The sequence below is a fragment of the Lacerta agilis genome, chromosome 8 (genome assembly GCF_009819535.1).
Source record: "Lacerta agilis isolate rLacAgi1 chromosome 8, rLacAgi1.pri, whole genome shotgun sequence".
NCBI classification, from domain to species: Eukaryota; Metazoa; Chordata; class Lepidosauria; order Squamata; family Lacertidae; genus Lacerta; species Lacerta agilis.
This window is the reverse complement of record NC_046319.1, coordinates 82422177-82446726: the sequence shown is the minus strand read 5'-3', so window position 1 is coordinate 82446726 and position 24550 is coordinate 82422177. Positions and strand designations below refer to the sequence as shown.

Here is a 24550-nt window from a genome sequence, read left to right as displayed (position 1 = left end):
TGCTTCTTTGTATTGTGAGAGGAACAGTGTCTGTATGTTTACATTGCAATGTAGCCGAAACAAATTCCAAGTATGTTGGAAAATGTACTTGGCCAATAATAAATTATTCCTATTCCTATTACGTTTACGTGTTTTTTCACGTGGATCTGCGTAATACAGGCATTCTAGTGGTTTTGATTTTAGTTGAAATTCCTGCATTGCAGGGGGTTGGACTAGATGAACCTGGGGGGTCCCTTCCAACTCTCTACAATTCTATGATTCTATGTCTCAAGTGGCTAATAAATTGCAACAGAAATCAATGGGCACCTGGCAGGGTGTTCTCCTGGGCAGATCTGGGAAGGAAAGGGACAGTGCTTGAATTACTCGGGAACACTGGAACAGCATTCCTCCTCAGAAGACCACTGCGCTACCAGAGAACTCGTCTACAAGGGATCAAGTGGCAGGGGCTGCGCGAGCCCGTTCCCTACGTGCCCACGGCAACTAGGCATTTTCTGAGCATGCTCTCCCACCCGCCTCACGCACAGAACCCCACCTGGCTGAAAGGAAGCAGAGAAGCAAAGCAGCTGGTGAAGAGGAGAGGAGCTGGAATGAAGAGGATAAAAACAAAAACCGTTCTTACCTTCAAATTCCTCTGCTCATGAAGAGGTGGTGGTGGTGGGAGGGCGGACAGTATGAGCCAAATAATACCATCAAAACCAACCACAGGGTGAGGGTGAATGGGGAACAGAAAAGCGGAAGGAACAAAATTAAGATGCGGCACACAAACCAAGCAGAAGCGAATGAAATGCACGAGAGCTCAAAAAAAGAGAGAAGCTACCAGGCTGGGTGGGGGGAGTGAGAGGGAGCACTACCCACAGGCAGGGGCAGCCTCGGGGGGGGGGGGACAACAACGGCCAGGAGCCAGGGGTGCCGCTGGTCCTAAGAAGCAGCTCTCCCTCCATTGGCCACTCTCTCGTTTCGCACCTCCACAACTGACAGCACTTTCGCAAATGTGCCAACCCGCGGTCATCTGCAACTCTTGGGAGAAAAGTCTGGGTCGGTTTAAGTGCTTTCCAGAAAGGGCGAGAAACTCATATTAGGGGGGTTTTAAATGAAAAAAAGTTTCCAGCTCTGGCAGGAAATGAAAAGGAAATCCTTTATTTATTTATTTATTTATTTTGAAAAAAGAAATTCAGTTTCATTTCCAGTTTTAGGGATCTGACTTTTAACCAGGAAAGGGAAAAACATTCCCCAAAATTAATTACGCTCAATAAAGCAGATTGTGTTTTCTCAGGCTTCTTTAGGGTAACACAAGCATTCGAGAACTCGGCACCGGTGAGGAACTTCCAGCTTCCTCCTCGGGAGGAATTCTGCTGAAAGGGTTCTGTGGGAAGTCAAAGCTTGCATGCTCCTACTTGGTTACCACTTGGTTATTACTCCAGATCCAAGATTATCTTCATGGAAAGGGTTCTCCTTACCTTTCTCCAGGATGTCTTCTGCACCATCCTCCCACTGGTCTTCATCTTCGTACTCATCATCCACATCTGGAAGAAAGAGAAAGGGAAGGGACGAGGTCCACACCATAAGCAAGAGCCGGGCCAAGGGTCAAGGGTGCCATGTCTCTTATGGTTGGGGCAGGGGGCAGAGGAGAAGAGTCTCTTTTTGTTTTTTACCAGCTTCATCTAAAATAAATCCGCCATGTCTGGGTTTCTTCGCAGGCCGGTCGTCATCGTCCTCTTCCTCCTCTTCGTCATATTCTTCCTCCTCCTCTTCTTCCTCTTCCTCCACTTCTCCCTTCTCGCTGCCTACGACACTGACACGCTCCTCTTCAGCCTGCATGTTATTGAACGAGAACCTTTAACCTGTGACCCGCAGGTGGTTCATGCCGAAGCCCACAGAAAGCAGCTTTACTTAGGGGTGGGGGAAACAGCACCAAACAGCTCGGTTACATGGGCATGGAAACCACAGGCCCCGATTCCTAGCCCCAACCTACTTTTGGACTTAGGAGGAGATATCCGGGTCTCTAGAGAACTTCTGCCCAAGCTCAGTCCTTGGATGTTGCTTGAGAGCCAGAGAGCTATGCTAGGCAAGCACAAGTGCCCCTGCGCTCCTTGTGGGATTGCGTAGCCTCCAATCATAGCTGTCCCCTTTTCTTGCGAGGAATCCTATTCGGAGTAAGGGAATTTCCCTTAAAAAAGGGAAAAGTCGACAGCTATGCTCCAATGTGCTTGTGAACTAGGCTCAGTTTAAAGCATGCCTTGGGTGCACACAGCTGGTTGGGGGAGTCTCTGAATGATGACGATGATTAATTACATTTTTAAGAACCCCAAGGTGGCTTACTTCATTCTCCTCCCTATTCTATCCTCATAACAACCCTCTGAGTGACGGGTCCAAGGTCACCCAGAAAGCTTCGTGGCCGAGTGGGGATGTGGACCCAAATTTCCCTCGTCTCCCACTACTCCACGCTGGCCCTCTTGTTGTTCCTTACATCTGCCTCCTTACGGTAAAGACAGAAGCTTTTCTCTAAGATGTATGCGGAATGGGAAAAAAAGGCTAGAATATATATTGCTGCATTCCAGGGGGTTGGACGAGATGACCCTTAGGGTCCCTTCCAACTTTACAATCCTGTGATTTACTCGATTGAAATTAACAGACTTAACTTAGTCATTTCAGTGGGTCAACTCTGAGCAAGGCCAGTGGCGGATACAACCCAGAGTTTGCCCTGCTGACTCCGAGATGAAATTGCTTACAGAAAATGTGCTCTGCCCCAGCCCCAAGTTCAAGAGAAGCCAAAACCCGAGAAGAAGACATGTCAGGTGCAGGGTAAGAGAGCTTCTATCCTCTGTTCCAGGGAGGAAGATCCACACATGGATCCCCTTACCTGCTGGGACTGTGAACAGCTTTACATGTCTGCATGGTGCCTTGGTGACCTAAATGGTGGATAGGAAGGCTGCAAATGTGCCAAATAAATAAATAGCCAGCCTCCCCTCTCCACAACTCAGGCCAAAGACACAATTCCTTGAAGCAGGTACGAAACACCCGCTTGCCTGCACGCTCTGCTCCACCTCACCTCGTGCTCCTCCACCTCTTCTGCCTCACTGCTGCGCTCGCTCTCATCTTCAGAGAAGTTGCTGTCCTCGCTGTCAGACATTGCGGCAACACTTCTCTATCCTGAAGAAAAAGCATAAGCCTTTTAGGCACGGTAAGGGCTTGCAAAATCCTTTTTTTTTTTGTCCACCAGTTAATCCCCACGCGACAGGAATAAAGTTCAGCAGAACATGAACATCTGCTAATAACAAGGATTCATCAATGATGTGAGGAACAACTTCGGACCAAAAAGAATTTATCTCTGGACAAGAACACATCATATGCCTCAAAGAGCATTTGCATGATGAGAATGGAAAGACAAAAATCAGCATTATGCTCATGTCACATAACTCGAATTCTCTTTTACATCTGTAGCTGCGTCAGAAACTCAGATATAAGCTAGGTGCCATATGGCTCCTTAAACCAAGGACACAGTCACCAAAACGGAATGTCGAGTTGCCGTATTTGGGCAAGACGGCTCTAAAGTCTTGTTTTTCAAAGGACAGACTGCGATTGATTATCAGTTAAATATCTGGCTAGTTGAGATGACAACCTTGAGCTAGCTTAAGAACTCTGAGAACTTAAAGAAGAAATGTCACTTTATCTGGGACAGTCCACATATATATTGGCTTATTCCTACCTCTTTTTCTTAATGGTGACACGGACCATTCATAACATAGGGATATTCTTCACAACTGTGAGCAGGGCAGCGGGGTGGGAAAAGTGAAGACAAGCTACAACAATTAACTATAATGTTGCTCACTGCTCCTGCTCAGGCTCCACAATTCATTCTGACTGCGCAGATAACTGATTGAATTCTACAGGATGTGGTATTAAGTGTACAGGTGGGTAGCCGTGCTGGTCTGCCATAGTCAAACCAAAATAGAAAATTCTTTCCAGTAGCACCTTAGAGACCAACTGAGTTTGTGCTTGGTATGAGCTTTCGTGTGCATGCACACTTCTTCAGATACACTGAAGACAGTACAACGCATCATCAGAGATCTACAACCTCTCCTAGACAATGACAGTTCTCTTTCTCAAGCTCTGGGAGGAAGACCCTTCATCGCCTACAGGCAGCCACCCAATCTCAAACAGCTCCTCACCCACAATAATACAACCACAGGACTCAACATGGACACTGGTACCAGAGCCTGCAATAAACCCAGATGCCAACTTTGCTGCCACATAAACCCGGACAACACCATTACTGGTCCCAACAACATCAAACATACCATCTCAGGACTATTTAATTGCTCATCTTCCAACATTGTGTATGCAATCAAATGCCAACAGTGCCCTTCAGCTCTCTATATTGGACAAACAGGCCAAACCGTACGCCAAAGGATAAATGGACATAAATCTGATATCAGGAATCACAAGACAGAGAAACCAGTAGGAGAACACTTCAATCTCCCAGGACATTCTATAAAAGATCTCAAAGTAGCTGTCTTAATACAAAGAAATTTCAGAAATAGACTGGAAAGAGTCTATTCAGAAATAGACTGGAAAGCCATTTAGCTCCTGGCTTTCCTATCTCAGTTTCTAACACTGATATAACAACAACAACAATGGAATAAAGGCAATAAAACAAAACAAGAAAGCCAACAACAACAACAACGGTGGAATAAAGGCAATAAAACAAAACAAGAAAGCCACTGAGAGCCACAAGAAAGGGCCCTGTGTCATACTCCGGCAGCGGTGGCCCATCCAGGAGGATGAATTGTCCACAAGGGAAGTGGAGCAATTGCCGGGGCAGGTCAACAGAGAACCAGCAGTCACCCACCCCCCTGAGGCAGTTGAAGTCCAAATGGGAGACAGTGAGGCCGGGCCGGTAGAGGCTGAGTGTGGAACCGAGCCACGGCTAGAAGTTGAAGAGACCCAGGCGGGGGGGGCAGCCCCCGGGAGTCCGAGCTCAGACGGTCCCAGAGAGTGCGAACCCGTCCGCTATATCTGAAGGACTTTTGACTGTGGGTTGGTACGGGGGCCAAGTGTTTCATTGTGTGTGTCACGCTCGATGTTGTTGTTTTTATCCACAATCGGGGCTAAGAGGGGAGGGGTGTTGTGTACTGAATTGCAGGCAGGAAATAGTTAAAGGAGGTAGTGATTGCTTTTAATTAGTTTCACCTGGGTTGGCTATGCTAGCCCAAGTGCCTATATATAGCAGCAGGGTTTGGGTTTGTGTGTGTCTTTTACTTGCTTGCTGCCATGAATAAATATGTTAATATTCTATCACTGGCTGGACTCACTATATAAAAGGGACCCTTCCCCTTCCAGGTTGTTGTTGTTGTTCAGTCGTTCAGTCGTGTCCGACTCTTCGTGACCCCATGGACCAGAGTACGCCAGGCACGCCTATCCTTCACTGCCTCTCGCAGTTTGGCCAAACTCATGTTAGTAGCTTCAAGAACACTGTCCAACCATCTCATCCTCTGTCGTCCCCTTCCCCTTCCAGGTACGACCCCATTATTATTATTATCATCATCATCATCATTATCACTACTACTACTACTACTACTACTACTAAATGCAGGTAGGTAGCCGTGTTGGTCTGCCATAGTGGAAACAATTTTTTTTAAAAAAAAAATCCTCCCAGTAGCAGCTTAGAGACCAAATAATTTTGTTATTGGATAATGAAAACTCGAACCACACGCCTTCTGAATAGTTTCTATCCAAGAGCTTTGATTGCACTTAATAATGACCTCAGGGTCAGTAGTAAGTAATAGTAAGCAGTGAGTAGTAAGGAACGAGACAGGCTTTTAGGTTATGCTATGCTTTTAATAGGTTATGTTATACTCTGGATTATGTTATGTTTTAATAGATCAGTGTTTTTCAACCACTGTTCCGCGGCACACTAGTGTGCCGCGAGATGTTGCCTGGTGTGCCGTGGGAAAAATTGTGTTTGTTTGATTCCTATTCAAGAGAATTACTTTATATATAGTCAATATAGGCACAGAGTTAAATTTTTTAACATTTTCTAATGGTGGTGTGCCTCGTGATTTTTTTCATGAAACAAGTGTGCCTTTGCCCAAAAAAGGTTGAAAAACACTGTAATAGATTATGTTTTAATAAGGATGAGAGTGTTGGAGATATGTATGGTAAATCCGGTCTTTGGGTGTTTGATTTTCGTTGTTGTGTATACTGTGTATATACGGGCAATGACAATAAATAAATCTACTACTAAAACTTGTACGCCCCCCCCCTCCGCCCGACAATCTCCCCCCCCCAGAAGCAAAACCCCCCCCCACATTGCACGGCACGGGGTTGGGCTAGATGACCCCTGGGGGACCCCCCCTTCTTCCACCCCTTCCATTCTGCGATTCCACATGACGGAACCCGCCAGGCCAAGAACACCCCCCCCCACCCCCCGCAAAGGCACTTCGACGGGCCCTCAGGGCAAAGGCCTCCCTCAGGGCGACCGCGGCCTACTCGGCCCTCAGGGCCTCGCCTCTTTCCCCCTCGGCCGCCGCCGCCGCTCACCGCGCTTCTCCGGAGGCCTCCCGGTCCCCGCCGCTCCTGCCGCCGCCTCAGGGCCTCTCCGGGGGGGGGGTGTGTGGAACCGGCGAGGGCGGCGGAAGAGAACCGGAAAAACAAAAAAAACCGAATCAAGCGTGTGCGCGCGCACGCGTACAAGGTGCGCAGGTGGGGTGGGGGGTGGGGGTTAGAGAGGAAATCCCTTCTCTCGGAGCGGGATCCCGCCGACGCTCGCGAGAAGACGCCACGGAGGAAAACGGAGCGCGGGGTTGTGGTTGGGCCGCCCGGATCACGTGCCGGGGGAGGCAGGGGAACAGCGACGTGTTACGCGGCTGGAGGCGACGCGTAGGGTCGGGTGGAGGAGGGGGGGGAAATGGCGGCGTGACACGTGATCGCGCACGGCCAATTAGGGCTCCCCCCCGCCTCCGAAGCTGAGGCAGCGCCGCTTCCTCTCCAGCCCTCGGTTGGTCCGGGGCGCAACTGGAGGGGATTGGCCCGCTGGGTGTGTGACGTAACCGTTGGGGAAGACCAATGGCAGCGCTGGGATGTGGGTCAAAGGTGGTTGGGAGCAGGAGGGGAGAGCCCTGGGGAATCCCCAAAGGGGCAGCCTGGGACGGTCTACTCGGAAGTAAGCCCTATGGCGTTGAATGGGGCTTACTCCCCAGTAGCTGCGCACGGGCTCCTCAGCCCATTCATTGCCCCAGAGGGCGCCCCGCTGAATTCAATTGGGCTTACTCGTGAGTAAATGACGTGCCTGGTGGGATCAGGCCGCAGGAAGCATCCGTTTCATTCATTTTAACTATTGTGTATATATGTATATATATGCATATGTGTGTGTGTGTATATATATTTATATGTATTTGTGTATGTATATACATATATATATGTATTTATATATGTATATATATATGTGTGTGTGTGTGTGTGTATTCCATTTAATATTACACGTTCACATCATCATTGTCCACTATGCTGCCTTGGCTCCTAGACCCTATCGACTTCCTTCCTTCCCGCCTCATGGCTTTCAAAATTAACCTTCATATCATTGCAATTGATACTTTTTTCCAATTCTAATTGCACTCATTGCAGAATATCCTGAAAATTTAAATAAATATAGAAAGAAAGACAACCCCGCTAGTGCTGTTAATTGCTTACAATGACCTTTCAGATTTCGTATGAATCTACTCCAGTCGTTTTGGAATACTTGATCTTGCTGGTTTTGGATTTTCTTCATCGGCCAGTTTCTTCATCTGCCACTCTTCTTTCGTTGGTACTGTACTTCTTTCCATTTTGGGGCTTAAACAATTCATGCCGCAGTTGTTGCATACGTGAAGAGTCTCTTATCATCCCTAGGTATCTCTTCCCCCACGATATCCAATAGAAAGGCTTCTGGCTTTTTAACAAAAGTATTTTTAAACACTTTCTTTAACTCATTATATACCATTTCCCAGAAAGCCTATTCATTTGACTCTTCACGTATTCAATTCGTGATATTCATACCCCCTCCTTCCCTCCAAAGGGCTCAAGACGGCATACATGGCTTTGTCTCCCCATTTCCCGCCCCCTCACAACAACCCTGCGAGGTAGGCTAGGCTTATGACATTCACGGAACCATAGAATTTCAGAGTTAGAAGGGGCCGCAAGGGTCATCTGGTACAAGGATCGACTTTTTACCCAATGTAGGGCTTCAACCCACAATGCTGAGATGAAGAGTCTCATGCTCTACCAACTGAGCGCAAGATTGTAAATCACAGAGCTGCTTTTGGTGCTTGGCAAAAAAAAGCAGAATATAATTGTGATAAACAAACCAGGGGCAGGGAACTTGTGGTGCTACAGATGTTGCTGAACTACAACTCCTATCATCCCTGACCATTGGCCATGCTGACCAGAGCTGCTAGTCCTATTGATATCAGGCAGGCACCTGCTTTGTTCTTAGAATCATAGAATCCTAGAGTTGGAAGAGACCCCAAGGGCCATCCAGTCCAACCCCCTGCCAAGCAGGAAACACCATCCAAGCATTCCTGACAGATGGCTGTCAAGCCTCCGCTTCAAGACCTCCAAAGAAGGAGACTCCACCACACTCCTTGGCAGCAAATCCCACTGTCCAACAGCTCTCACTGTCAGGAAGTTCTTCCTAATGTTTCGGTGGAATCTTCTTTCTTGTAGTTTGAATCCATTGCCCAGTGTCCGCTTCTCTGGAGCAGCAGAAAACAACCTTTCACCCTCCTCTATAGGACATCCTTTTATATATTTGAACATGGCTATCATATCACCCCTTAACCTTCTCTTCTCCAGGCTAAACATACCCAGCTCCCTAAGCCGTTCCTCATAAGGCATCGTTTCCAGGCCTTGGACCATTTTGGTTGCCCTCCTCTGGACACCTTCCAGCTTGTCAGTATCCTTCTTGAATTGTGGTGCCCAGAACTGGACACAGTATTCCAGGTGAGGTCTGACCAGAGCGGAATACAGTGGTACTATTACTTCCCTTGATCTAGACGCTATACTCCTATTGATGCAGCCCAGAATTGCATTGGCTTTTTTAGCTGCTGCATCACACTGTTGACTCATGTCAAGTTTGTGGTCTACCAAGACTCCTAGATCCTTTTCACATGTACTGCTCTCAAGCCGGGTGTCACCCATCCTGTATTTGTGCCTTTCATTCTTTTTGACCAAGTGTAGTACTACTTTACATTTATCTTCTCGGTGGCACTGAAGGCATTCTTATTGAGACAAGCCTACCCAGATGTTTAGAAAGTTTGTATATGAGTTTTAGTGTGCTTTACTTTTTTGTATGTTTTTAATTATGGTTGCTATTTTTTTATAGTGATAATGTTGTTTTATCTTTTTTGCAAACTTCTTAGAAGTTTATTCTTCAGTCCAAAGCATACACGTTTTATGAAATAAAAAAATAAAAGAATAGTCCAGCAATATCTGGAGGGCTACTCTCAATGACGCTTCCCAACCAAAGGACTGCACGTGGCAGATTGTTAAGTATTTATTGTCAAGCATAACAATTACAGTGGTACCTCGGGTTACAAGCAGCCTAGCCAAAGAACTTTTTGCATTACAAACACTTCAAAACCAGAAATGAGTGCTCCGCTGCTGGGTCACTTTGCCGTGGAAGCGCCGATTGCAGGCAAACGGAATGGCAGGTTCGCGGCTCTTTGGGCTCCCTGCCCGCAGGTTCGCCACCGCCGGCAGGCTGAACTCCGCGCTCTCTCTCTGGTGCTTTGCACGAGGCAGGATGCCGCTGCAGTAAGGGATTTTATACTGGGTAGTAGACTGTAGCCTGGTCTATTGCTTTCATTTTATGGATCAATGGCCTCGTTAGATAGTAAAATTCATGTTAAATTGCTGTTTTAAGGGTTGTTTTTCATCATGTGGAACGGATTACCGTATTTTTCGCTCCATAAGACGCACTTTTTCCCTCCTAAAAAGTAAGGGACGAATGGTGGTCCCTGGAGAGGATCATGCTTTTTATTTTACAAAGAGAAAAGGGGGTGTTGAAAGGACCCCACTCAGCAGCTGATCAGCAAGAGATCGGGAGAGAGGTAAGAGTCCCGGCTCCCTTTCAGCCCTCCATTGTTGAATGTGCTGCAGAGGGAGGTTGTTTGTTTCCCCAACGACATGGGACTGGCTGATTAGATTATCTGTCTGGAAACTGTAGAAAAGGCTCCCTTTCCTTTAGAAGCTGCAGAAATGTGAGTTGAACCCCATAAAAATGGGGCTTTTCCTCTTTGCTTTTCCCCCTTTGCAAAAGGAGCTTTGCTTTTCTCCCTTTGCAAAAAAAGCTGCAAAGCTTTTAGCTGATCCTCAAAAAAAACAGGGCTTTTAGAGGAGGAAAACCAGAAAAATATTTTTTTTTCTTGTTTCCTCCTCTGAAAACAAGGTGCGCCCTATGGTTCGGTGCGCCCTATGGAGCGAAAAATGTGGTAGTCCGTTTTCCATTACTTTCTATGGGAAAGCGCGCCTTGGTTTAAGAACGCTTTGGTTTAAGAACGGACTCCCGGAACGGATTAAGTTCGTAAACCAAGGTACCACTGTACAGTCGATTCTACAGCTCTGGTTTACGTAGGCAGCTATTCCCAGGCCTGCGCTGTATGAAGCAGTTGGAGCAACGGGGGGGGCACTCCCCCTCCACCACTTTATGTACCTTCCCTTGAAGAGCTGCATGCACACAGCTGGAGACTGCGCCTCTGTGCAAACTTCCTCTGCTCATCCCTTTTCAGTCCTCTCCTGGTTCAGGGAGAGTGGTGCAGGAGAGGGTGGGGAAGTGCCCGGCCCTTCCCTTCCCTGACCTGCCTCTTCTTCCTTTTCTGCTGACCCATCCTGTGCTCCACCCTCCAGCTCTGAAGCTTCCCCGGCCTCTGAATCTTGTCCCCACAAACCACTACCCCCCTCTCTCCCAAGTCGGACTCCAGCCCCTGCTTCTCCGCATGCACACTCGTCAACCAGTCCCTGAGAGCCACACGTTCCCCGCCCCTGAAATCAATGGATATCTTTACTTCTCAAGTGATTATTAAGGTTGAGGTCTTAAGAGTTATTTACCAGATGGACGGAGCCACGGAATTCAATGGAACGCAACTGCCAAGAAAACTGATTTGGGGCCAGGCTTTTAAGTTGGGGCAGGTGAACTGTCACCAACACACAAGTGTGTTTAAGACAACTTGACCAGTTTACAGTGGTACATTGGAACTCAAACGCCTTGGTTCCCAAACCAAGCCAAAAAGCCGGAAGTAAGTGTTCCTGTTTTCGAACATTTTTTGGAAGCCAAACGTCCGATGCGACTGTCGGCTGTTGTTTCCAGGGCGCCTACACCAATCAGAAGCCGTGCCTTGGTTTTCAAACATTTCGGAAGTCAAACGGACTTCTGGAATGGATTCAATTCGAGAAACCACATAACCACTGTATTTCGCGCTATCGTTTTTGCTATTCTGTGCTTTTGTTTTAGAGGCTTTTTTGGTTAATTTCTTTTTGTGACTGTGTGGAACCCAGTTCAGCTACTGATTGATTGATTGATTGATTGGTTGGTTGATTGATTGATTGATTGATTGTGTGACTGCGGAAATGGATAAAAGACCCCCGCCCCCATCCAAACAATGACTATCATCCGTGCAGGGAAGAAGAAGAAAAAATTAATTTTTACCATCTGCAATACTGTCTCAGTTATTTTATAGTACTGTACATTGATTATTGCTTTCATTTTATGGATCAGTGGTCTCGTTAGATAGTAAAATTCATGTTAAATTGCTGTTTTCGGGGTTGTTTTTAAAAGTCTGGAACCGATTAATCCGTTTTGCATCACTTTCTATGGAGAACTATGCCTTGGTTTTGGAACGCTTTGGTTTTGGAACGGACTTCCGGAATGGATTAAGTGTGAGAACCAAGGTGCCACTGTATTTTGTATTGAAAGCAACACGACAATGGAAGAAAAGACACTTATCAGTTTAAAAATGATTGTGATCCATGCAGGTAAGATGATGATGATGATAATAATAATAATAATAATAATAATAATAATAATAATAATAATAATAAATTTTTATTTATACCCTGCCCTTCCCAGCCAAAAACCGGGCTCAGGGTGGCTAACACTAATTAAAATCACAGTAAAACATAAAAACAATTTAAAATACAGATTAAAATACAAATTTAAAAATTCAAAATTAAAACTGCAGTCTCATTTCCAAATAGCCCACCAATAAAAGAATGAAGCATAACTATCAAACAGAAACCAACCCAAAGGCCAGGTGGAACAGCTCCGTCTTGCAGGCCCTGCGGAAAGATGCCAAATCCCGCAGGGCCCTGGTCTCTTGTGCCAGACTGTTCCACCAAGTCGGGGCCAATACTGAGAAGGCCCTGGCCCTAGTTGAGGCCAACCTAGCATCTTTGTTGCTCGGGACCTCCAAAAGATTATTATTTGAGGACCTTAAGGTCCTACACGGGACATACCAGGAGATGAGATAAGGAAACAACAGTTTTGATACTGCCTTTTTCCCCCAAAGGAGCTCAAGGTGGCATGCAGGTCCTATCCTCATAATGAACCTGTAAGGTAGTTTAGGTTGAGAGGAAGAGAGTGGCTTAAGGTGCAGGGATATCATTGCAGGTATCCCTGGTCGTCTTCCCACACACTAACCGCTACTCTTTTTAGGGAAGTTTTTAATGTGTGATATTTTTGTATCTGATTTTTGTTGGAAGCCGCCCAGAGTGGCTGGGGAAATCCAGCCAGATGGGCGGGGTACAAATAATAATAATAATAATAATAATAATAATAATAATAATAATTACTCCACTCTGCCTTTCTTGGTGGTGTTTGCACTTCTGCTCTTTCCTCCCTCCGTACTCGCTGGTCTTTCGTTATTATCTCCCCTGCTGTCAAAATTTAGACTGCTAGCTCTTGGGGCAAAGACCGACTGTCCTTTTTTAAGTTATTGTCTGTGTGTGTTGTTCTGTTTATCCATCACTTACACTACATAAATCTTCCAGTATCTGCTGAGGGGGTGGATAGCTGGAATCCAAGTGACGGCTGTCTCAGTGATGACAATCTTTTCCCAGCCCAGTGGGTCATATTTCATCTGGAGAAACAAAGAAAGAAAACGGCGTACAGAGGCAGGAATAGAAACGGCCCTTAAAAAAGAAAAAATCAAAATCCTCGAAGAGTAGAGATTTCTCCAGGGGATACAATTCTGAACGGCACGGCGGCCCTGGCTGTGTTGTTTTGCTGATGAGGGAGAGATGGGCAAGAGGAGATGCAGATGGCAGCGTCTTGTTTTATGAACCTTAAAAACCGCACTCTCGGGGGGAACGTCGCCATTCTGGCTGTAGATTTTCTCAGGGGAAGGACTTGCCAGATGGGATCTGTCCACTCTGGAGAATTCAGCTCTGGAGGGAATCTACGTGAAGGGGAAATCCTGAAAAGGGAAGCAGAGCAAGATGCAGCTGTTTTTAACGAGGAACATCTGGCGGTTCTGTTTACTCAGCGACGGAGAAAAGTGCAGTGCCCCATCTCGGTCAATTTCTGTGGAATTCTGAAATCATAAACAGGGTAAGGTCGTCCAAGATCATGAAGTACATGCTTGGTATTCCATCAACTGCTTAGTTGCATAGCATTTTGGGTCCCTGCTTAGTTTCCTGTTTTTGCCAGCTCTGTGCCATCATCTCAAGGCAGCTCAGAACTGGTGCAGAATGGCAAACGTGGTGCAGAATTCAGATTCTGTGGGGAACCCAGTGCTTCCCCAGGTGACCTGTTTATCCATCCTTATTTGCTTGCACAAAACCTATGCAGGCATCAGATTATGTCTGGTATTAAGCATTTGCTTTACATTTGCAAAGTGGTAACACAATGACGCAAAATATGTAACGCAAAATATGGTCTGAAGCTCAACATCAAAAAAACTAAGATCACGGCCACTGGTCCCATCACCTCCTGGCAAATAGAAGGGGAAGAAATGGAGGCAGTGAGAGATTTCACTTTCTTGGGCTCCGTGATCACTGCAGATGGTGACAGCAGTCACGAAATTAAAAGACGCCTGCTTCTTGGGAAGTTTTTAATGTGTGATGTTTTTGTATCTGATTTTTGTTGGAAGCCGCCCAGAGTGGCTGGAGAAATCCAGCCAGATGGGCGGGGTACAAATAACAAATATTATTATTATTATTATTGGGGGGAAAGCAATGACAAACCTAGACAGCATCTTAAAAAGCTGATCGCCGAAGAATGGATGCTTTTGAATTGTGGTGCTGGAGGAGACTCTGGAGAGTCCCATGAACTGCAAGAAGATCAAACCTATCCATCCTTAAGGAAATCAGCCCTGAGTGCTCACTGGAAGGACAGATCCTGATGCTGAGGCTCCAGTACTTTGGCCACCTCATGAAAAGAGAAGACTCCCTGGAAAAGACCCTGGTGTTGGGAAAGATGGAGGGCACAAGGAGAAGGGGACGACAGAGGATGAGATGGTTGGACAGTGTTCTTGAAGCTACTAACATGAGTTTGGCCAAACTGCGGGAGGCAGTGGAGGATAGGCGTGCCTGGCGTGCTCTGGTCCATGGGGTCACGAAGAGTCGGACACGACTGAACGACTGAACAACAACAACACAATGAAGATCTTTTGTCCTAATTTGCCTGTGGCCTTTTCCTCCGCACCCTAGTGGAGGGCCAACCCCCTCCCTAGATTCTGCCACTGCGTTCCTCCCTCTGGGAGGCAGCCACATCCTGGAAGGGGGAAATACCCACCTTTTTAAGCCTCTGTTCCCCGGTCTCAGCCCCATTAGCCCGATCCTCCTCTTCCCCCTGCCTGTCCGTCTCGGCCTGCCACTCCAGGGCCCAGCAATGCCTCAGGACCAAGATACTGTGCCACGGTCACAGTGACTTTTTGGACTCAGGGTCCAAACAGAAAGTGCTGCTTTATGTAAACCATTGCGCACTTGAAGATTTTAATGCTGTTTAATGTTTTATTGGTTAATTTTATTGCGTACATCTGCTTTAACGAACATGCGCTGGGGTTGCTTGGCTGTGTGTGTGGGGGGGTACAAATTCCATAATTTTTTAATTCTTTGGGGGCGGAGTTTACACAGCCCCAAGTTTTTTTTTTAAATAAATTTTTATTATTTTCCCAAATACATCAAATTACAGCCAATTCAACATCTAACATAAAATACATTCACCATTGCTCTGCCGAGCTACAACTCCCCTCCCTCACGTCAGCAGGTTTTCTAGTCCATTCTCAATGCGCAGTTTTTATCACTTCATATTAAACTATGTCAAAGGTCTATTCTAGTCCTACTAGTGTTTTTAAACTTCCACGGTTCAATCTTAAGTATTCCACAAATTTACTCCAATCTCTTCGAAACCTCGAGTCATCCTGGTTTCTGACCCTACCGGTCAGTTTTGCAAGTTCTGCATATTCCACCATCTTCGTCTGCCACTCATCAATCGTTGGTAATTACACAGCCCCAAGTTCAAGATAACTTCTGCATGGAAACAAAAATCCAGAAACTCCTGGTAGCTGAATCTGGCCATTACCCGCCAATCAAGCGGGACATTCACATGGAAACCAAAATGCTTGTTTACAAAGCTATCGTACCACCAACCTTACTGTACGCTTGTGAAACATGGACCACTTATAAATGCCGTCTCTGACTCCTCAAAAGATTCCATCAACGGTGTCTCCAAATTTTTTTTACACATCACTTGTGAAAACAGGCGAACTAATGCCCACTTACTGGAAGAAGCAAGGATCACCAGTGTTGAAGCAAGGATTCTTCAACATCAACTTCGTTGGACTGGTCGTGTTGTGCGGATGCCTGATTATCGTCTTCCAAAGCAACTACTCTATTCCAAAGTTAAAAATGGAAAGCGTGATGCTGGTGGTCAACAAAAGAGGTTGAAAGACTCTCTCAAGGCAAATCTAAAAAAAAAAAAAATGCAGTATAAGCACCAACAACTGGGAAACACTGGCCTGTGAGTGCTCCAGTTGGAGAACAGCCTTTACCAAAGGTGTCATGGGCTTGGAAGACACTCGAACTCAGGATGCAAGGGAGAAACGTGCTAGGAGGAAGGCACACTTGGCAAATCCACACCGTGATCAACTCCCGCCCAGAAACCAATGTCCCCACTGTGGAAGGACGTGTGGATCCAGAATTGGCCTCCACAGTCACTTACGGACTCACTGTTAAGACCGTATTCATGGAAGACAATCTTATTCAACTACGAGTGATTGCCAATGAAGAATCTTGGGGACTAGCCTTAAAAGTAGTCTGTCGCAGTTTTGGTGTTACAAATCTGAATGACCCATCTCTGAGTCGCACACCTCTGTGCTTGGGTTTGCAGCTCACTGTCTTCGCAGTTAAGAAAAGAAATGATGTCACTGCAGGTTTTTGAGAAGGAGGGCTTATCCACACTTAGCTTTTGGTCCACTCTTTCCAGACAGAAGTTTGCGCTTTAACGCTCCGTTTCTGAGCAGGTTCCTCCCGCCTTTGCCCCAAGCTTTCCCTGTGAAAACCTGTTCTTTAAAGCGGCATTGCAGCAAATGTTATTTTGGACTTTCCGCAGATCCACATTTGCTCCGATTGAGCTTTAAAGAGCGGGTTTCCACAGAGAAAGCTCTGGAGCAAGATGACCGAGGGGGTGGAGCCACTGGGACTTTTTAGTTTAGATAAAAGGCAAGTTAGAGGCAACATGAAAGAGGTTTATATAGAATGCATCAGTCTGATTGGCCCTAGAACAATAGGATCTAGAATGCAGCAGTCTGATTGGTCCTAGAACAATAGGATTCAGAATGCAGCAACCTGATTGGTCCACAGGAGCCACCCAATCCAGCTCCAGGTGGAAGTGAATCCGCAACCTGATTGGCATACAGGAGTATCCCAGAATTAGCCAATCACGTGGGGCCCATTGTGTAAATAGTGTATATAAAGCAGACATTTTGGGGGAACTTCCATTCCTCGCTACTATGAGCTGAATAAAGAGCATGAAATCCACACTTGACTCTGAGTATATTTCAGTCAGAGGCAATAATGCTTCTGAATGTCAGTTGCTGGAAACCACACGGGAGAGTGCCCCGTTGATTTAAGCCAGGATCTATCCATGTCTTGTGCCCCTCTTTGTGCCCCGACTGGGCCAGGCAAGAAGACTGGAACACCTTCAGCTTAATCAGGATAACTGGACTCAGGACTGTCTGTCATGAGCACCTTCACTACCTCAGAGGTCGAATAAAGCGCTGGCTATGTTAACTTGAAACAGTTCTTCTTTATTTTCTACAAGCTACATTATATATACATAAACTATACATCCTGTGTGGCTAAGTTTCTTCCACACATCTTATCTACAGAACAAACCCTGTCTCTAACACACACACACATCCAGTCTGTCTGTCTGACACAGAGAAGCTAAATAGGAGATCAAAGACTCAGTTCCCTCTCCCTTCTCTCAGACCACAAGTCATACGATTCTCACATAGGGAGGGGGTGAAATACTAACATGCCCTTGTGCTCCAGTCCTGCTTGCAGCTTTCCCGCAGGCGTTTGGTTGGCGGGTGTGAGAACAGGAGGCTGGACTAGGTGGCCCTTGGCCTGATCCAGCAGCCTCTTACGTTATTGGAATCCTGCCCTTTGCATTTGTGTTTTCCCCCAAGCAGCAAGTCCTCAAATGGTGTCAGGAGCTGGGTGGCCAGCTCCTGAATTTGCATCATTGACAGAAGTCTGCTTAACTGATGCAGATAAAGCCATCCTCACCCTCACGTCATGGAGCTCAGTATGAATCTGTTCTTCATTAAGCAATAAAAAAATCTTTCTGCCTCCGCTCATTTTCATGCAAACAGCTTCCACTCCGGGGAGAACACCTCCTACCATTTTTAAAATTTATTGGATGGTGCCGGATGCCTACAGCGTGAGTTATTCTTTCTTCCTCTCTCTATCAAGAGTGTTTGTTGGCGGGAATTAATATCCCTGCCTTTTCAAGTTTGGGAAGCTGGGCAGGCCACTGCAAAAAGGGCTAGTTTTAAAAAGCCAATTGGTCAATAGCAAAGGATCAGCTAGAAGGACGTGAGAGGCCAAACTGTGGCTTGAGCCAAGAAGGACTGGAAAGCCACAAGACTGAAAAGAAACAGAGGACATCCAGGTCGGCCGCAGGCAAAAGGCGGATGACAGGGACTCATCCTGAGTGGCCCAAAGCTCTGAGGCCTTGTAGAGAGCATCCTTCAACACTGCTGGACCCTTTTCCTTTCGGGTTTTTTGGAGAAGGCGATTTGCTCATGCCCCCTTCCTGCCACCTCACAGCTATTGGGCCACTCAGGATGAGTGGTCTCCATTGTCGCGGAAGTCCTCTGCCTTGTTTATTGTTTGGCATAAAGTAAGGTTGGTCCACAGCAAACTCTGGCAAGCTCTTAAAGAAATGGGAGTGCTGGATCACCTCATTTGTCTCCTGAGAAATCTCTATGTGGGACAAGAAGCTACAGTTAGAACTGGATATGGAACAACTGATTGGTTCAAAATTGGGAAAGGAGTACGACAAGGCTGTATATTGTCTCCCTGCTTATTTAACTTATATGCAGAATTCATCATGCAAAAGGCTGGACTGGATGAATCCCAAACCGGAATTAAGATTGCCGGAAAAAATATCAACAACCTCAGATATGCTGATGACACAACCTTGATGGCAGAAACTGAGGAGGAATTAAAGAACCTTTTAATGAGGGTGAAAGAGGAGAGCGCAAAATATGGTCTGAAGCTCAACATCAAAAAAACTAAGATCATGGCCACTGGTCCCATCACCTCCTGGCAAATAGAAGGGGAAGAAATGGAGGCAGTGAGAGATTTCACTTTCTTGGGTTCCATGATCACTGCAGATGGTGACAGCAGTCACGAAATTAGAAGACGCCTGCTTCTTGGGAGAAAAGCAATGACAAACCTAGACAGCATCTTAAAAAGCAAAGACATCACCTTGCCGACAAAGGTCCGTATAGTTAAAGCTATGGTTTTCCCAGTAGTGATGTTCGGAAGTGAGAGCTGGACCATCAAGAAGGCTGATCGCCGAAGAATTGATGCTTTTGAATTCTGGTGCTGGAGGAGACTCTTGAGAGTCCCATGGACTGCAAGAAGATCAAACCTATCCATTCTCAAATAAATCAGCCCTGAGTGCTCACTAGAAGGACAGATCCTGAAGTTGAGGCTCCAGTACTTTGTCCACCTCATGAGAAGAGAAGACTCCCTAGAAAAGACCCTGATATTGGGAAAGATGGAGGGCACAAGGAGAAGGGGACGACAGAGGATGAGATGGTTGGACAGTGTTCTCGAAGCTACTAACATGAGTTTGGCCAAACTGCGGGAGGCAGTGGAGGATAGGCGTGCCTGGCGTGCTCTGGTCCATGGGGTCACGAAGAGTCGGACACGACTGAACAACAACAAAAGTTGGTAGTGCAATAGCTTTGTAAACAAGCATTTTGGGTTCCCTGCGAATGTCCTGGTCCTCAAACACTCTGCGCTTCAACCGGGAGAAAGCTGCACCCGTAGCGCTCAGGCGATGCTGTATTTCGGCATCAGTGTCGGCCCCTTGTGGAAAGATAACTGTCCGGGTAGGAGAAGTGATCTACATTTTCTAACGTTGCACCACTGAGTTGGATTTGTGGCGCTGCAGAGGGGTTGTTTTGTACTTGTTGGTGCAGCATTTTGGTTTTTTGGATGTTGAGCGACAGGGCAATCTTTTGTAAGATGTACACATACACACACACACACACACGTACTGTTTAGATGTGTTCATATATTACTTGTAATAAAAGATTTTAAAAACCTTTTTTTAAGAAGGAACGGAGGCAGGAACAATAAACAGAAAAGGCAGCCAGTTAATCAGTTATCTTGCCATTACAGCAGCAGAACTCTGGAGCCAAGAATCCAAGCCTGCTTATTTGCTAGGCATCTGGGGACCGTGGACTCCAAGCAAAAGAACTCGACAGATTAGAGGAAGAGGAGATGGGACCCTGTTCAGAACTGTGTCAGGGAAGGGATGGGGAGAAATTCTAATCACTTTGCTTTTGAAGACGAATCTACCAAATTTGCATTTTCATGAAATGACACCGAAGTCCCACGCAGTTCACACTTATCTGAATTCTGCAATGCAGCTCTCCAACTGGTGTTTACATAGCTACAGTATATTCAGTTAACAAAAATTAATATTGTCGTCGTTGTTAATCCGCCCTCGACTTTGAAGTTCCAGGGTGGGTGAAAACAAATTAAAGCACAATATTGTAAAGAGCTTAAAACAACTTGCAGCCACAGAAATAAGGTGGGAGCCTCGGGCTTGCTGATCAGAAGGTCACCCTGCAACGGGGTGAGCTCCTTTTGCTCGGTCCCAGCTCCTGCCAACCTAGCAGTTCAAAAGCACGTCAAGTGCAAGCACAGTGGCACCTCGGGTTACAGACGCTTCAGGTTACAGACTCCGATAACCCAGAAATAGCACCTCGGGTTAAGAACTTTGCTTCAGGATGAGAACAGAAATTGTGCAGCGGCAGCAGGAGGCCCCATTAGCTAAAGTGGCACCTCAGGTTAAACAGTTTCAGGTTAAGAACGGAGCTCCAGAACGAATTAAGTTCTTAACCCGAGGTACCAGGGCCGGCGCGTCCATTAAGGCGAACTAGGCAATTGCCTAGGGCGCCAAAATGGAGGGGGCGCTGGCCAGGCTTGGGCGGGACGGGCTAGCAGCAGCTTCTCCGCTGTATCATAGAATCATAGAATCCTAGAGTTGGAAGAGACCCCAAGGGCCATCCAGTCCAACCCCCTGCCAAGCAGGAAACACCATCAAAGCATTCCTGACAGACAGCTGTCAAGCCTCCGCTTCAAGACCTCCAGAGAAGGAGACTCCACCACACTCCTTGGCAGCAAATCCCACTGTCCAACAGCTCTTACTGTCAGGAAGTTCTTCCTAATATTCAGGTGGAATCTTCTTTCTTGTAGCGGAGACGTGCTGCTTGTCCCCTACACCATCCCCCAGCTCCCGCTAAAGCGGGGGGGGGGGCAGCAGGACGGACAAGCAGCACCTTCTCGCCTCCCTAAAAGCTTGCTTGAATCTATAGGTTTTTACAGGCATTAAAACTGTCTCCGTACAGTGGAGAAACTGCTGCTTGCCTCTCCACCACCCCCACCTCCTGCTAAAGCAGGCTTTGGCGGGGGGGGGGGACAGCAGAAGCCCTAGCACCGGTCCTACGAGGTACCACTGTAGATAAATAGGTACCGCTCCGGCGGGAAGGTAAACGGCGTTTCCGTGCGCTGCTCCGGTTCGCCAGAAGCGGCTTAGTCCTGCTGGCCACACGACCCGGAAGTTGTACGCCGGCTCCCTCGGCCAGTAAAGCGAGATGAGCGCCGCAACCCCAGAGTCAGACACGACTGGACCTAACGATCAGGTGTCCCTTTACCTTACCTTTAAAACACCATGCCTCGAGTGTCAAAAGCCAAACAGTGTTGTTAGTGAAAAGCAACATGCAAGAATACATTACATTCGGGGGAACTGCTTTCAAAAAATGTGCACTTTAGTCAAAAACATTATGCAAAAATGTGTTTATGGGGGAAAGTCACACTAAAATGCCGAATAACTTTGAAGATGACTTTTAATTTTTTTTTAATCGATTGCTGTGAAAATATGAAAAACTGAATTTTAGATAGAAACAATAAGAATTTGAGGGAGTTGAAACAGACAAACCTTTCTGCCCCCCTCAAGGGCTACTACGCCCAAGTCAGTGGGCATTTGAAAACTCACCAATTCTCGTGGTTTGAAGGCCAAGCCCTCCTGCCTTCTCAGCTGCAAGAAGCGAAGCCCTTTCAAGCTGACAGGAGTTCCGAGATTCTCCGAGGAAAGGAACACCTATTTTTCATGAAGACACCACAATAACAATGAGATGGGTAATTCGCAAGGAACCCTGTCTTGAGTTATGGGACTGGTCTGTATCAGGATATGCTTGCTTGGATAGTCGTAAGTGGGCACCAGGGACTTGGATCTCACCGTACCTGGATACAAACATTGGTCTCCACCCTGTTTATGCTTCTCTAAGTGGTTTTTAACCTGAATCTTCCAACATTTAGCTTCGTTGGATCTCCACGAGTTCATGGAAGGTGTTCTCATTTAATCACCAGAAAAAAACTCTTTGAGATCGGTGAGCTCAAGAAGCAGAAACTGGTCCCCGCCAGCTGAGCTTCATGGCTGGGTGGGGATTTGAACCCGGGTCTCCCGGGTCCTAGTCCAGCACTCTAACCACTAGGCCACACTGGCTCTTTCAAGTAGCCTGGTATCAACTAGACCTGGTATAAGGGAGCTTCCCATGTTCCTATATTAACAACCGGTAAAGTGAGGGAAGGGACACTTACTGGTTGTTGCCAGGAAGATCGGGGTCTGCTGGGGCAAGGAAGTGATGCATGTTCTTCGGCTTACATTTGTGTAGTAGGAAGGCTAACCATTCTCTCTTCCAGCCCTGCTTTGGGTCTTGCAACCTGGAGAGACAACGGAGATTGAGACCCTCCCTGCCCGCAGACTGTTTTGCCAGAGTGGTGCATGCTCTGGTTATCTCCCGCTTGGACTACTGCAATGCGCTCTATGTGGGGCTACCTTTGAAGGTGACCCGGAAACTGCAACTAATCCAGAATGCGGCAGCTAGACTGGTGACTGGGAGCGGCCGCCAGGACCACATAACACCGGTCCTGAGAGATCTACATTGGCTCCCAGTACGTTTCCGAGCACAATTCAAAGTGTTGGTGTTGACCTTTAAAGCCCTAAACGGCCTCGGTCCTGTATACCTGAAGGAGCCTCTCCACCCCCATCATTCAGCCCGGACACTGAGATCCAGCGCCGAGGGCCTTCTGGCGGTTCCCTCCCTGCGAGAAGCAAAACTACAGGGAACCAGGCAGAGGGCCTTCTCGGTAGTGGCACCCGCCCTGTGGAACGCCCTCCCATCAGGGGTCAGAGAGATAAACAACTACCTGACATTTAGAAAATACCTGAAGGCAGCCCTGTTTAGGGAAGTTTTTTAACCTGTGACTTTGTATTGTATTTTAATATTTGTTGGAAGCTGCCCAGAGTGGCCGGGGAGATCCAGCCAGATGGGCAGGGTATAAATAATAAATTATTATTATTATTATTATTATTATTATTATTATTAATCAGCTGCCAAAACACCAGGGGCACTTTCATCCAAAATTTGCAACTTGCACCATTACTGGTGTGTCTGGTCCAGAATGTTTGGTCAACATCCACTCACCAGGACAGTGACAGCTGCCACCTCACTGGTACTGCCCGTATCCGTCCTCCACAGGACCTTGGAAGTTGTGTCACATGCCCCGATGCAACAGGGTAGCCCAGGGTCTCCGAGGGCAACGGTCATGCAAGGGGTGCCCTCCAGCAGAGGAACCCCACGAATCGCCAACACAAACCGGACGTGCTGTCCCAGAGCCATGGACAAAGTCAAGGGGCAGTAGAACAAAGTCGTTGAGTTGGAAGGGACTCGAGGACCATCTAGTCCAACCCCCCGCAATGCTGGAATCGCAGCTAAAGCATCCGTGACAGATGGCCATCCAACCTCTGCTTAGAAACCTACAAGGGAGCCCATTCCACTGTTGAACAGTTCTAACAGCCTGGAAGTTCTTCTCTGTGTTTCGTTACCATCTCACTCCTCGCGATTCGAATCTGTTGACTCGGGTCCCACCCTGTGAAGCGGCAAGAAGCAAGCCTGCTCCTCCATCCACGGGACAGCCCTTCAGATATTCGGTCCTCTCTTCTCCAGGCTGAACATACCCAGCTCCTTCAACCATTCCTCATCAGGCTTGGTCTCCAGGCCCTCCATCATCTTGGTCTCCTTCCTCTGCACACCTTCCAGCTTGACCATCTCCTTCTCTAACTGTGTTGGCCGGCTGGCAAGGGGCTCCTCTTCACGGAGCGGGGGGTGGGCAGTACTCTTTCCCTAGGCTGACCCGGTTCCTGCAGTTCCACTGGTACAGCTCCAGCAGCCTGTTCAGGAAAACCAGCACAGGCCGTTCGGGGTGCTGGCGGCAGAGCCGACACGAGGGGCAGCGGCTGTGGGTCTGGCTCCTTCTGCGCAGCTTCACCTGCACCTGGTTCAGGCGGGCGGCGAGCCGAGAGATGAGGCTCTGCGTCTGGCCTTCCTGCGTCTGCTGGACCAGCCGAAGCTCCTGGTAGAAGCAGCTCAGGTTTTCAGCAAAGCAGACCTACTGGGACAAAGGAAGGAAGGAGAAAATGCGAGGCAGAATGGGTTTTTTTATTTTAAATTTTAATTGGCTTTACTTGCATTATATTACAGGCACTGTATAATTCCTGCACTTTGGAACTCCCTGCCTTTTGACACCTTCGCTGTACTCTTTTCGGCGCTCGCTAAAAACGTTTCGTGGAATTGTAGAGTTGGAAGGGACCACGAGGGGCATCCAGTCTGACCCCCTGCAATGCAGGAATCTTTTGCCCAGTGTGGGGCTCAAACCCACGACCCTGAGATTAAGAGTCGCAGGCTCTTCCAACGGAGCTGCATTTCTC

At 47.3% G+C, this 24550-nt stretch overlaps 1 protein-coding gene across 2 annotated transcripts in view; it reads right to left on the bottom strand.

Moving 5' to 3' along the window:
* Window positions 1-6599, bottom strand: part of SUPT5H (SPT5 homolog, DSIF elongation factor subunit) — a 32300-nt gene extending 25701 nt beyond the window's left edge. The window contains exons 1-5 of one of the 2 annotated variants that reach the window (XM_033158607.1): window positions 6541-6599; window positions 3050-3150; window positions 1653-1812; window positions 1458-1523; window positions 620-631 (exon numbers count right to left, since the gene is read on the bottom strand). In XM_033158607.1, coding sequence (XP_033014498.1) covers window positions 620-631; window positions 1458-1523; window positions 1653-1812; window positions 3050-3130 — 319 coding nt within the window. In that variant the 5' untranslated portion in view covers window positions 3131-3150; window positions 6541-6599. The remainder of the gene's footprint in view (window positions 1-619; window positions 632-1457; window positions 1524-1652; window positions 1813-3049; window positions 3151-6540) is intronic. The other variant, XM_033158608.1, reaches the window with a different exon arrangement.
* Window positions 6600-24550: the final 17951 nt, after the last annotated feature.